This window comes from Octopus bimaculoides, chromosome 25 (genome assembly GCF_046866305.1).
Source record: "Octopus bimaculoides isolate indiv1 chromosome 25, ASM4686630v1, whole genome shotgun sequence".
NCBI classification, from domain to species: domain Eukaryota; kingdom Metazoa; phylum Mollusca; class Cephalopoda; order Octopoda; family Octopodidae; genus Octopus; species Octopus bimaculoides.
The window spans coordinates 26,453,372-26,468,371 of NC_142952.1; the positions used below are offsets into that span (position 1 = coordinate 26,453,372).

General features: G+C 37.6%; 1 protein-coding gene across 1 annotated transcript in view; it reads left to right on the plus strand.

Annotated features, from left to right (window-relative positions):
* The window catches only part of LOC149131138 (neuronal acetylcholine receptor subunit alpha-6-like), a 104,650-nt gene that overhangs the window by 55,629 nt on the left and 34,021 nt on the right, over positions 1-15,000 (plus strand). The window contains exon 3 of the mRNA XM_089341895.1: positions 13,585-14,709. Coding sequence (XP_089198021.1) covers positions 14,645-14,709 — 65 coding nt within the window. The 5' untranslated portion in view covers positions 13,585-14,644. The remainder of the gene's footprint in view (positions 1-13,584; positions 14,710-15,000) is intronic.

Here is a 15,000-nt window from a genome sequence, read left to right on the forward strand (position 1 = left end):
TCTCAATGCCTAATCACTCTGTTGCTTCTGACATATATATTGGGTCATCCCACAAATAATGCAGTTTTTTAAATTGCATGAATTATAAGTCGGAGGGGGACGGAATGAACTATCTACATCAACTTGCTATAAAAGCAGGTAGTAATTTTACCTTGGACTAATTCTTAGTGCAAGATTTGAAGAGTGCAGTTCGATTTTAACAGTTATTTTTTTCAAAGCTATAATGGAAGTGACAAAAGACCATATTCGGTATATTTTGCTTTATGAGTTCAATAAAGACAACAACGCAACGAAAAGTGCGAGGAATATTAATGCAGTAGATGGGGATCGGACAACAAGCGCAAACCAGTGTCAACGGTGGTTCCAGAAATTCCGAGCCGGAAACTACAGCCGAGAAAATGAGCCTCGTTCTAGAAGATATGTAAAGCTCAACGAGGTCGTCCTACAAACCCTGGGGGAACAAAATCATTTCGTAACTGTTGAAGAACTAGCAGAGAAGCTTGGATTTAAGCATTCAACTAGGCATTCAAGTCAGCGCTAGAAAAAAAAAATGACCATGTTTGATTTCAAGACGAAAGGTGTTCTTCCTTTCGGATGATTAATACTCGGTGACATACAGCGAGGATGACATTCCAAAGGCTGGAGCATTTTGAATGGGAAACGATGTCCCACCAAGACATTGCCCCATCTGATTACCTTTTATTCCGCAGTCTTCGGCATCATTCGGACGGAAAAAATATGAATTCTGTAGACGACGTCAGAACAGTAGTGCAGGAGTATTTTTCTCCACAGACAAGTAAATTTTGGAAGAGAAGCCTTGAAAATTTATCAGACAGAGCATTGTAGAAAATGAAGGAGAGTATATTTTAGATTTCAAAAAGAACTTTGTATATATTAATTTTGAAAAATATAAGAAGTATAAAAAAATCCGCGTTATTTATGGGATGGCCCAATATATATATATGAATATATATATCAAGCAACAGAGTGATTAAACATTGAGTTTCGTGCGTTAGCACTTATCAAACTTTATCAAACTTAAATTGAGGCGATGCCTGCAGATGCAAGGACATCTATGTTTGGAGTAAAAGAACTTCATTTAATGTTTAAAATGCGGTGGAGGCACTTTTGGTGGAATTGTTCTAACAATTTAAAATGCTTTTTATAATAAGTCCATGCTTGACAAGAATACAACAGGGATGGTAAGACAAATGATTTGTAAAGAGCCAGCTTTGTATTGTTATTTATATGTCGCTGGCGCCAAACGTGTGACTCCAAGCCACCAAATGCTTTTGCTGTCCTTTGAATTCGCAGATGTATTTCTGTATTATTTTGGACAGAGCTTCCAAGGTAGATGAACGAATCGACAACCTTAAGTAACTTACCCTTAACAAAAATTTTACCGGAGTTACAAACAGCATCACACGCAGGTTGATGCATTACAACTGTTTTTTTCAAGTTGATGGTCAAGCCAAAATCATCACAAGCTGAGTCAAATGCAGATACAAGAGATTGCAGACTTGTTTCAGAATGACTGACAAGATCGCAATCCTCAGCGTATAAAAGTTCCCTAATGAGGGAAGTAAAAACCTTCGTTTTGAATTTCTGTCTGGTCAGATTAAAAACATTCCCTGTTGTTCGATATTTTATGTAAATACACCTCCTCAGAGTTTTGAAAAGCGTGTGACAACACAACTGCAAAGTATATTGCAAGGAGGGTGGGTGCATCAAGATCTCCTTGTTTTACTCCATTTTCCACGGCAAAAGATTCTATCGTCCTTGTGTCAGCAGATGATGATCTATTCAAAAGTGCAGAAAAAATGTTCTGCCCAGCGCTTATGAATAGAAGTGGTGTCAGTCAGAAGTAAATGCCCATTTCCTATTCTCACTAGAACTATTGAAGAAGATGTTAGGTCATATGCCTTCTTAACATAAGAGTACAAACCCTTGGCATCATTTCTATCAGATGCTTCTTGTGCCCCTTTTGCTCTATCATTCCACTGTTCCTGTTTAAGTTTTCTTCGAGCAGTCTGAACTTTCCCTTTCAGCTTTCTGTAAGCCCAACTGACCCTGCTATACTGTGTAGTTGACAAAATCAAAAACAAACTATACGCACGCGCGAAATAAAAAATATATTAATCCATCGCACCCTGTATTTATATGCATATGTGTACGTGTGTGTGTGTGTGTATATATATATATATATATGCGTGTGAGTGTGTATATATATGTGCGTGTGTGTATATATGTATATATATATATATATAAATATATATATATATATATATATATATATATATATATATATGTGTGTGTGTGTGTGTGTGTGTGTGTGTGTGTGTGTGTGTGTGTGTGTGTGTATGTATGTATGTATGTATATATGCATACAACACACAAACATACAACATACAACACATATACATACAAGGTACAACAGATATAGATACAACACATATATATGCATATGCACACTCATAAAATGTCAGAAACTCAACAGTAGAAACGAGAAGAGCAGTTTAGAGGTTGATTATTTGAAACTTTAAACTCTAAACTTCCTCAGATGAAACAAGAACTAAGAGTCAAAGCTGAAAATGTAAAAATATAAATTACCATAAATCTGCATAAATTAGAAACACTTTATAATGTTGAGCAGACTATTTTCCAGAGAACTTAAATCAGTCTGTCGTAGCGTCATCATAAACCACCTCTTAATCTCTGTAAAAAAATACTCTTATCGGACGAAAATGTTGAAAGATACTGGTGGTGTATATGGGTAACACATGATACTTACAATAATAACTAGAGCAGAGATGCTGCTAATACTTTCAGCGAAGAATATTTGGACTTAAGGAATATTACCGAAAGCAACTCTGCAGAAAATGGCTTAGAAAATTCACAGGCATAGATCTTATAACAGGATATTGATAGAAGCATCTTACGTTTTGTTGCTGAGATTTGATAACAGTTTGGAAAGAGCGTGACGCCCAAATTGCCTGCAAGCTGCTCTTATTTTACTCAATAAAAAGCACGTACTGACAAATATACGCACACATCTGCATGGTAGTAATTATTTCTCAATCACTGGACAAAACATTATTGTGAGTAGTCCATAATGAAAACCATAAACAAAACCCAAAGGCCCAATCCTTGTAGCAGGATATTAATATAACATTAACTGCCGGTATGGACACCTTATTTTATTTTGTTGCCATAGTATACTACCAAGTATGTGTGTTGGCACTCCGTCGCTTACGACGTCGAGGGTTCCAGTTGATCCGATCAACGAAACAGCCTGCTCGTGAGATTAACGTGCAAGTGGCTAAGCACTCCACAGACACGTGTACCCTTAACGTAGTTCTCGGGGATATTCAGCGTGACACAGAGTGTGACAAGGCTGACCCTTTGAATTACAGGTACAACAGAAACAGGAAGTAAGAGTTAGAGAAAGTTGTGGTGATAGAGTACAACAGGGTTTACCACCATACCCTGCTGGAGCCTCGTGGAGCTTTAGGTGTTTTCGCTCAATAAACACTCACAACGCCCGGTTTGGGAATCGAAACTGCGATCCTATGACCGCGAGTCCGCTGCCCTAACCACTGGGCCATTGCGCCTCCAACTACCAAGTATAATAATGGTTTATAGGTCAATGTTGTGTCCTGTTTGTTGTGTTAGCAGTGCAATTCGACCACTTTAAGTTTTCTCTGTAACAAGGGTCACCAAACTACGGGCCACGAGGTCAGTTCATCCGGCCCGCTACCGCACTGTACTTTTGGTGCAAGTACCTGCAATGAGAGTTCATTTGCCTCTGGTTTGGCATCAGAATGTCAAACAACTTAGGAACAGCTTAGAAACAACTTATGTCTGTGAGCAAACATTTTCAAAAATGAAGTATATAAAGTCAGCACATCAAACGAGGTTGACTGATGAACATTTGAAAGCAATTCTGTTGGCTGGATGCAGCAATTCCAAAGCAAATATTGATGATATCTTCAAAGTTAAGCACCAGTTTCACAAATCTCACCAACCATTTTTGCTGCTTAGTTTGTGAGATTCGGATATGTGTGCTCTGTCTGTGATGTAACCAGCTTACTGCTAATGAAGCCTTCTTTGATAACTTTTTGGTAAATAAATTCGTTGGTTGTCTTTATTTTTTGTGTATTAAACAAAATGGTTATGCGTATGGAACACGAGGACACGAATGGAATAAAGAGGACACGTATGGAACATTGAAGAAGGGTTCGAAAATCCAGTACCCAAGATACACTTTCAGTTTCATACCTATTATTATTGAAGCAGCATGGTAAGTACCAAACCGCTTGGAGTAAAGTAGGATTCTTGAGGAAAGAAAGCAATTCCTTGATTTAGACGTTACATATAATCCTCGTATCTGGAACAATAAAAGTGTGCAAGATATTCTTTAGTTTTAAAGAATGATAAACTAAAAGAGAGAGAAAAAAAGACGCTTTCTTTCACAACTTTGCCACAAAGCAGGTTAAAGTTAAGTCTTAAATTTAAGAGAGGAAAATAAAATAAACAAGCACACGCGCGCGCGCATACACACTTATGCGTGCGCGCACACATACACTTATTATACGTATATGCACACACATATATACATACATATTTGTATACACACACACACACACATATATATATATATGCACACACATACATATATATTTACATATACACATATATACATGTATAAATACAAATATATATAGCTATATGTATACACACACATATATGTATGCATGTATGTATGTATGTATGTATGTATATATAGATACACACACACATACATGTATGTATATCTATATGCATACACACACATATATACATGTATATATGTATATATATATATATATATATATATATACATATATATATATATATGTATATATATGCATATATATATATATATATATATATATATATATATATATATATATATATATATATATATATATATATATATATATATATGTATGTATGTATGTATGTATGTATGTATAAATGATAAGTTAAACTTATTTTCCGTTTCTCTTGCAATCCAATCCGTAAAATAAACATCCCATTCCAACGTTATGATGAATTTACTGTGGAAATACAAACTTTAATTACTAAAAGCCTTCCATCGTTAGACCTATTTGACCGACTTAACACCACAGGAAGGGCAGGGTCTGTAATCTTCTTCTAAGCTTCTAACAATACGTTCATGACTGGTTGTGTGGTAAGAAGTTTGCTTCCCAACCACATGGTTCCGGGGTTCAGTCCCACTGCGTGGCACCTTGGGCAAGTGTCTTCTACTTCAGCCTCGGACTGATCAAAGCCTTGTCAGTGGATTTAGTAGATGGAAATTGAACGAAGACCGTTGTATATATACATATATAGATATGTATGTGTATGCCTTTGTGCCTGTGACCGCTTTGTCAAGAGGTCAGCACCGCTTGACAACCGGTGTCGGTATGTTTACGTCCCCGCTACTCGATTAATTATCAGGAGGCCAGCACATCTAAAGAATCAAAGAGATTCAGAAATATTATCTGCAATCTCAGGGGATTAAGGTACATTTTAAAAATAACGTCGACCACTAACGTGGACAATTAATGCGCTAGAAATAGATCGCCGTTATTTTTAAAATGTACCTTAATCCCCTGAGATTGCAGATAATATTTCTGAATCTCTTTGATTCTTTAGATGTGCTGGCCTCCTGATAATTAATCGATATTAATTAATATATGATTAAGTACCAGATTTTATAATAATATTTTACCCATTACCCATGTTCTCATACTGAATATATACGACGCAGTAAATATTTTCTGCAGATATATTCCTGGAATTTGCGCGCCAAAACGAAGACTTCTGAATTTTACCATTAAGCTGTAATTAGCAGAACCATATGCACGCGCACCCATGGCGGTGGGCAACTCTGTATACGATTCTGATGATTGCGGTTACATTACAAATCAGGCTGAAGAGGGATAGACAAGTGGTAAGAATTTGTTAAATCCGAAACCGGTTCCTGTTTAAGAATGCTTTTTTAGGTGATTTTAAATGTCTTTCCCGCTCACGTTTTGGTATGCTGCTATATTTCATGTTGAGAACAATTTAGGTCTTAATAGACACAAGATGTGATCTATTTCTAGCGCATTAATTGTCCACGTTAGTGGTCGACGTTATTTTAAAAATGTATATATATATATATATATATATATATATATATATATATATATATATATATATATATATATATATATATATATATATACATATATATATATATGTGTTGTGTGTGTTGGCATATACAGTCATATAAGTATGTATGTATATATATATACATACATACATACACACACACACACACACACACACACACACACACACACACACACACACACACACACACACACACACATATATATATATATATATATATATATATATATATATATATATATATGTATGTATGTATATATATGTGGAGGCGCAATGGCCCAGTGGTTAGGGCATCGGACTCGGGGTCGGATGATTGCGGTTTCGACTGGTACTTATTCTATAGGTCCTTTTTGCTGAGCCCCTGAGTAGCGGGGACGTAAACATACCGACACCGGTTATCAAGCGGTGCTGACCTCTTGACAAAGCGGTCACAGGCACAAAGGCACACACATACATATCTATATATGTATATATACAACGGTCTTCGTTCAATTTCCATCTACTAAATCCACTGACAAGGCTTTGATCAGTCCGAGGCTGAAGTAGAAGACACTTGCCCAAGGTGCCACGCAGTGGGACTGAACCCCGGAACCATGTGGTTGGGAAGCAAACTTCTTACCACACAACCAGTCATGAACGTATTGTTAGAAGCTTAGAAGAAGATTACAGACCCTGCCCTTCCTCTTCTGGCATAGCCATAGAAAATACACAATACGGCAGGCGCACGCGTTTTCACTGTTTTTATTGGATATTTTCAGCCAATTAAATTGTTTACTTTAGGTACGCTTGTTTTTCGACTGACGCCTTCTGGAGCCTCGTTTTCTCAGTATAAAAAGCTGCTTTCTAAACGTTCAACAGAGACGGAAAGAATGCAACAGGATTATACTCATAAATTTTTGAACTCCCAAACTAACGTACACACATATGCATATCACCATAGTCAGCTGAGAATGTATCGCAGACATACCGTTCTTTTCGCGCGCGCGCGCACGCACACACACACACATACACACACACACACACACACACACACACACACACACACACACACACACACACACACACACACACAATCATATCAATAAACTAACTTTTATTCGATGATTACACACCTGTTTTCGCTAAGAACATTCTCGAACTATTTATTATACTAGAAATGCTCCGTTCATTTTCATGCAGTTATATTCTACGAGTACCCTTTCTACTATAATAAACCGTGGGGTACTCATATACGAACAGTTCTCTTTCTGAAGAACATTAAACTGACATAACGAACTGAAATTTGATCAACGAACCACGAGCAGACTACACAAGCATATAAGTGGCACGGAATCGATTCGCTTGAGAACTTGAAATTTGAACAGCGAACTACGAGCGAACTACGCACGCGTATAAATGCTGGGTGAATATACACGAATAGTACAATAAATGAACAGATTGTCTAGCAAATGAGTCGATCTCAGTACTTATCGTTTTTTTTTTTGTCCAGCCTGAAATTTATTTATATCGTTCTCTTTTTGCTGAATCGCTCAGTTACGGTGGCGTAAAGAAACCAACACTCGTTGTTAAGCGGTGGTGGGGTACAAACAGACACAAGATACACACGCATGAATATTTATATACATGTATACACCACAGGCTTCTTTCAGTTTTCGTATATAAAATCTACTCACAAGGCTTTGGCTGGCGTGTGGCTATTATAGAAGGCACTCGTCCAATGTGCCACGCATCGGGACGGAACCCAAAACCATGTGGTTAGGATGCAAGCTTCTTACCATACAGCCAATGTGGATTTTGAATGTGGCTTAGAACGGATTACTTCCATTTATATATATTTCAATAACTAATATAACGAACGATTTTGTTAACGAACAAGACTTAGAAACAGATTATGTTCGTATATAGAAACCTCTCTTCCCTACTGATTTTGTAAACTATTTTCGCCAAGAACATTCTTAAACTGTTATTATACCAGAAATATTCTGTCGGGTTTCGTAATTTAAAGAGTATTGCGAACACTCTTTAAACTACAATATATTATTATGTGAATAAATTATCATACATTTACCTTTAATTGTTTTTTGGTAAATATCATGTTTACGCGTACTGGTCCTGCATGTAATTATACTGGTATGCTGGCTGTTTCCTGTTATCTATGCTATGTTCTTCGGTCCAGTTCTTGTACATTAAAAATTCACTCTGGATTCGACGGAATAACTACAGAAGTGTTTTCATCCATCGAAATTCGTTTCCTTATAGCTTTCCGAAAAATGGATATTTTTAAAATGAAATTTTCTGCCGCTACATTTTGTATGGCACTGATTACAAATGCGAAAACATTTTGGGAGGTTGTGGGTGGAGTTTCTTGTATTTCGTATTCTTTGACTTTGTTTCCTCATAACTTTCTGAAAAAAGTGGCTGTGTGGTAAGTAGCTTGCTTACCAACCACATGGTTTCGGGTTCATTCCCACTGCGTGGCACCTTGGGCAAGTGTCTTCTACTATAGCATCGGGCCGACCAAAGCCTTGCAAGTGGATTTGGTAGACGGAAACTGAAAGAAGCCTGTCGTATATATGTATATATATATATATATATATATATATATATATATATGTATGTGTGTGCATATGTTTGTGTGTCTGTGTTTGTCTCCCCAACATTGCTTGACAACCGATGCTGGTGTGTTTAGGTCCCCGTAACTTAGCAGTTCGCTAAAGAGACTGATAGAATAAGTACTAGGCTTACAAAGAATAAGTTTTGGGGTCGATTTGCTCGACTAAAGGCGGTGCTCCAGCATGGCCGCAGTCAAATGACTGAAACAAGTAAAAGAGTATGAAAATATCCTAGCAATATGTTTTAGGTAGTCTGGATTACGATTATATCGAAATTCTTAAGAGGGAATTGAGAAGAGTTTCGGATAATTCACGCGCTCTCCATTTGTTTATTTATAACTTTCTGAGAATGAATAAATTTTCTGAAGAAAATTTCCAACAAATACTTTTCAGATAGACTAAATTGCATTTATCTTTTATCTTTTGTCACTTACTTGTTTAAGTTATGAGACTGCGGTCATGCTGGGGCACTGCTTTGAAGAACCTTTAGTCGAATGAATCGACCCCAGTACTTTTAAAGTCTGCTAGTCATTCTGTTCGTCTATTTTGCCGAAACGCTAAGTTATGGGGACGTAAGCACACCTGCACAGATTGATAAGCGGTGGTGGTGGTTGGGAACAAACATAGACACCGAGACTTACACATATTAATAGATATATACATATATACGACGGGCTTCTTTCAGTTTCTTCTACCAAATCCACTCACAAAGCTTTTGTCGACCCGAGGCTATAGTAGAAGACGTTTGTCCAAATTTGTTGCGCAGTGGGATTGAACCCCGAGCCATGCGGTTGGGAAGCAACTTCTTACCACACAGCCACGCTTATATCGAAATTTAATGTGGAAAGCATTTTTAGTTGGGAAAAGAGAGAAGTTTCGGATAATTCACGCGGCACGACTTTTGACATTGTTTTCTCATAACTTTCCGAAAAATGGATATTTTTTTCACGAAATTTTCTTCTGATACGTTTTAGATGGTGTAAATTACAATTATATCTAATTTTTGCGTGGAAACATTTCTCATTCTTTTAAACAAACTCAAATTTATTGGGTTGGGGCATAATTATTGCGGCTTTTTTTCAACAAATTTTATTCAACAAAAACAATAACAACATGTAACAAAAACATCTTTAAATGATTATTCCGGAGCATATTCACCATCTACTTCAATTACTGCTTCCCATTTGCTTGGCAGACGGTCAGACCGTCATTTAAAGATGTTTTTGTTAAATATTGTTATTGTTGAATGAAATCCGCAATAATTATGCACCAACCCAATAGCTCATCATCTGCGTCCGTAGTTCTCAACTGGGGTCTCTATGGCACTTGTGGGGTCTATTTAAAATTTTCTTTTTAAAATTTACCTGCAATAAACTGGTTATACTTCTATAATACACAAAATTACTTTTCTACTCTTGGCACAATGACCGACATTTTTGGGGCGGGGACTAGTCGATTAGATCGACCCCAGTACGCATCTGGTGCTTAATTTATTGTTCCCGAAAGGAAAAGTCGACCTCAGCGAAATTTGAACTCAGAACATAAAGACAGACGAAATACCGCTAAGCATTTCGCCCGGCGTGCTTATGTTTCTTATTTCTTGACTACCCACAAGGGGTTACACACAGAGGGGACAAACAAAGACATACAAAGGGATTAAGTCGATTATATCGACCCCGGTACGCAAGTGGTACAAAAAAAAATCTTATTCTTTTCCTGCTGTCATATCATTAAGCCATGTTGAGCTCAAAATTTTGGGACACGCCTTGCATACACACACACACACACACACACACACACACACACACACACACACACACACACACACACACACACACACACACACATACACACACACATATATATATATTTGAAAACCCTACAAGAATAGGTGCAAGCGCTAATATTTATAAAACGTGACATTAAAAAAGATCTGTAAATGTACAACCATCCAGATATCTGAGTACCTTATTATTTTTCTAATATATAATTCCTGTACATCACCTCCAAACCTTCCAATATATATATATATATATATATATATATATATATATATATATATATATATATATATATATATATATATATATATATGTATATGTATATATATATGTATATGTATATATATGTATGTATAAATATGTATATGTATGTGTATATATGTATATGTATATGTATGTGTATGTATATATATATGTATATGAATGTATACGTATGTATATGTATGTATATATATATATATATATATATATATATATATATATATATATATATATATATATATATATATGTATATATGTATATCTATCTATCTATCTATCTATCTATCTATCTATCTATCTATCTAATAGACACACACATACACATACACATATGTGAGTTTATATGCACTCACACATATATATTCCTTATTCCGTCTCCGAACTTGTACTGGGCCATGTGTTAGACCTACCTGAAATAAACATATTCATGCCTTCTGTTTACAGTATAACCATAACAGTAACAGCCGCAATATCATCATCACCATCATGTGCCCAACACTGCCAAGACCACCGCCAGTGTCTTACAGCTACTTTCACCACCACCACCACCACCACCACTACCACCTTATGTATCTTAAAGCAAGCCATGCTTTTATGTTAATCTGTTCAACTTTTCGTTCCTGCCATTTCCCGAACATTTACCTATCAATGTCGAAGCTACAGTGTCTGATGTTCGGAGCAGCCCTTGAATGTTCTGTCCCTTGTAGAACCATGAGTAGAAGAATGATTTGACCAAGTCCTCAATTTCTTGTTGAAAAACCTGCGCAAGGGATTTGTTTATAGTGATCAAAATGTTTGTGCTGTACATTGGTTCACTCCGTCCATCAAATCGATGTTTCCTGAACAGGTGCACACAGGTGTGCCACACGTCAGGTGTCGAAGTGATCGCAGAGCAGCATGAAATGAAATGTTCTGCTCAAGGACACAGTACACCACCCTGTCCAGGAATTGAAATCACGCTCTCGCGATCATACGAGTATCGCCTTAAACAATAGTACACACGCCCGACATGAATAGAAGAATATTTGGTGTAAGTAAGGCGCGCGAGCGGGCAGAAACGTTAGCACGCCGGACTAAATGCTTAGCGGTATTTCGTTTGACTTTACGTTCTGAATTCAAATTCCGCCGAGGTCGATTTTGCCTTTCATCCTTTCGGGATCGATAAATTAAGTTCCATTTGTGTACTATGGTCGATCTAATCGACTGGCCCCCTCCCCCAAAATTTCGGGCTTTGTGTCTAGAGTAGAAAAGAATATTTATTGCAAATGATAAAGAAACTACATTTAAACTCAGAACCAAGTTTATGTGTCTGGCATGATAACTGAGCGGTGAGTTGGCAGAATGGATAGCACACCGCATACAATACTTCGCTACATTTCGTCTTTCATTACGTTTTGAGTTCAAATTCCACCGGGGTCATCTTTACCTTTTATCCTTCCGGGTTTGATAAAATAAATACCAGTCATGACTTAACCCATCGTCCGAAATTGCTAGCTTTGTGCCAAAATTTGAAATGAATAATTATGGCTTATGTATAACAAATAGCTAAATGGGGTTTTTTTTTTTTTTCATAATCCACTGAAGTTAATAATTTGTAATGTAATGATTAATGTCGACTGTGTGTTTTGTAAACTGCTGAGTCATACAGCAAGCCCCAAAGTAACGTCTCCATAAAAGCGTCGCTAGGGGCTGACCGTCACCTCACCCCTCGTCCCTACTTCACGTTGATGTTACCCATCCACTCAGCCGTGAGCCAAAAGAAAAGCAAAAAAAGTATAAAAAAACAGAGACCATAACATGATCGCTTGCTCAGCTAAAAATGGCAGCTAAATTCACTCCCCAAAGGAACTCAACCACGAGCGTACAAGCGTATCTTGGCGTGGTCGTACGTCCAGCTAAAAATGTCAGCCAAATCCACCTCAAACCACTTCCTATAGTCTTACGAAATGAAGGCCTCATAATAGGATAATGTAGTAATTTTAGATTTACTGAGGCCGGACAAGGTGGAATGGCCACGACTGGAACGGCACTGAACACTATTCTGTTCAATCGATCGAAGATGGTTTGGTGGGGGTGCATAACGACAAGAGCAACATCATTTATTCGGCCACTAATCCTAATCCAAACCCGCTACATAGGTACCCCGCAGCCTCCGTACCCAGGTATCTAGGTCTCGGGTACCCAGGTACCCCAGGTACGACAGGTACCGAGGTATTCTATGTGGGAATTCTCTCTACGTTTACTATGTTTGGTGGGTATCTGTTTTGTTCCATATTTCGCCTCCCAAATCTGCCAGCAGGCACCGCTCCCATCCAACCGCACCGCCCTTTAGTACAGAGAAAGAGAGAGAGAAAGAGAGAGAGAGAGGAACCATCGAAACAGGTTTAGATGACGCACCCCCCCCCCCCCCCCCCCCGACCCTCTGCTTCACCCTCCCTGCTGTTTCTCCTCTTTCTTCTTACTCTTCCTTCTCCTCTTCATTCTGCTACAGCTTCCCGCCCTGCACCTCCTTCTCCTCCTTCACCTCCTTCTCCTCCTTCACCTCCTTCTCCTCCTTCACCTCCTTCTCCTACTGTTATTTCTATAGCTGTTATTACCATTATTATTATTATTATCATTATTATTATTATTATTATTATTATTATTATTATTATTATTATTATTATTTATTATTATTATTATTATTATTATACTTTTTCTTCCGTCAGGCACACACTGTTGCACAGGATAAGAACAAGCAAGCGACATATGCACCACCACCACCGCCGCCGCCACCACCACCACCACCACCATCGCCCCTACTCCCTCACCGCTGTCACCGTCACCACCACCTCCACCAACACCACCACCACCGCCTCCAACGCACCCCGGCACCACCACCAGCGCTAACATCACTACAGACATCTCGTCGAAAAACCCTCACCAAACACTGAGATTCACTACAAAGAACAGCAACAACAACAACAACGGCAGTATTAACAAGAACAGCAACAACTGCAGCAGCAGCAGCAACAGCAGCAGCAGCAACAACATCAGCAGCAGCAGCAGCAGCAGCAGCGACAAGAAGACCGAAAAGCATAGAACTCGAGATATCATTATAACTCATCGTTGCTGAAACATTCTTAACTTATAATATTACAGCACTTGAAACGGCCTACCTAGATAGGTTTGTTCGGTCAGGGGCTGAGCATGGGGTCTATCTAGGACAACAACAACAATAACAACCACAACCACAACAACAACAGCAACAACAACAACAACAATTACAGCTATAGATATTGTTTCTAAAACAAGTTGTTTTAATAGTTGACGAGGTCCGGAAAAAATACATTAAACAGCGAAAGCAAACAGCAGCACCGTATTGTTATTTTCATTCCCATCATCATTATAGGATATCCAGCATCCGCATCAGCAGCAACAAGAACAACGACGACTGTTATTAACAATTTTTTAGCAATATCTACTAAAAAAAAAAAAAAAAAATTGCATCAAAAACAGTTAAAAATAAACGTATATATATCAACCACAAAAGTTTAAAATAATAATAAAAAAACAACGTATTAATAAAAAAAAAAAAAGTACATATCAAACAAAATAATTATAGCAAAACAAAGCAAGAAAAAATTATCAAATAGTTTATCTTGGAAATTAAGCTGTTATATTAAGAGAAAAAAAAAAACAATTAAAAAAATTAAATAATTAAAAATATTCCGGAGACACTTAGGTTCGAACACCCAGCGTCAGTTTTTTTAAATAGAACTAAGAAAGATGCATCCTCAATCAGGTTATTGTGCTGGACTCTGCGTTGTGTTTTTCCTCAGCCAGCTGTTCGGGTAAGTAGGGACTACATATACTTTTTTATTACATTTGTTATATGTTCTTATATATATATATATATATATATATATATATATATATATCGCCGCCGCCGCCGCCGATCATGTCTTCTACACCACCATCATCACCATCATCATAACCACCGCCAAAAATTCGAATTAATTGAAAGTTTGCGGACCCACCCTGTCTTTGTCGGCGTATATGTGTGCGTGCGTGCGCGCGCGCGTTTGTGTGTGTGTGTGTGTATGTGTGTCTTGGTGTGTGTGTGTGAGTGCAAAAGAATGCGC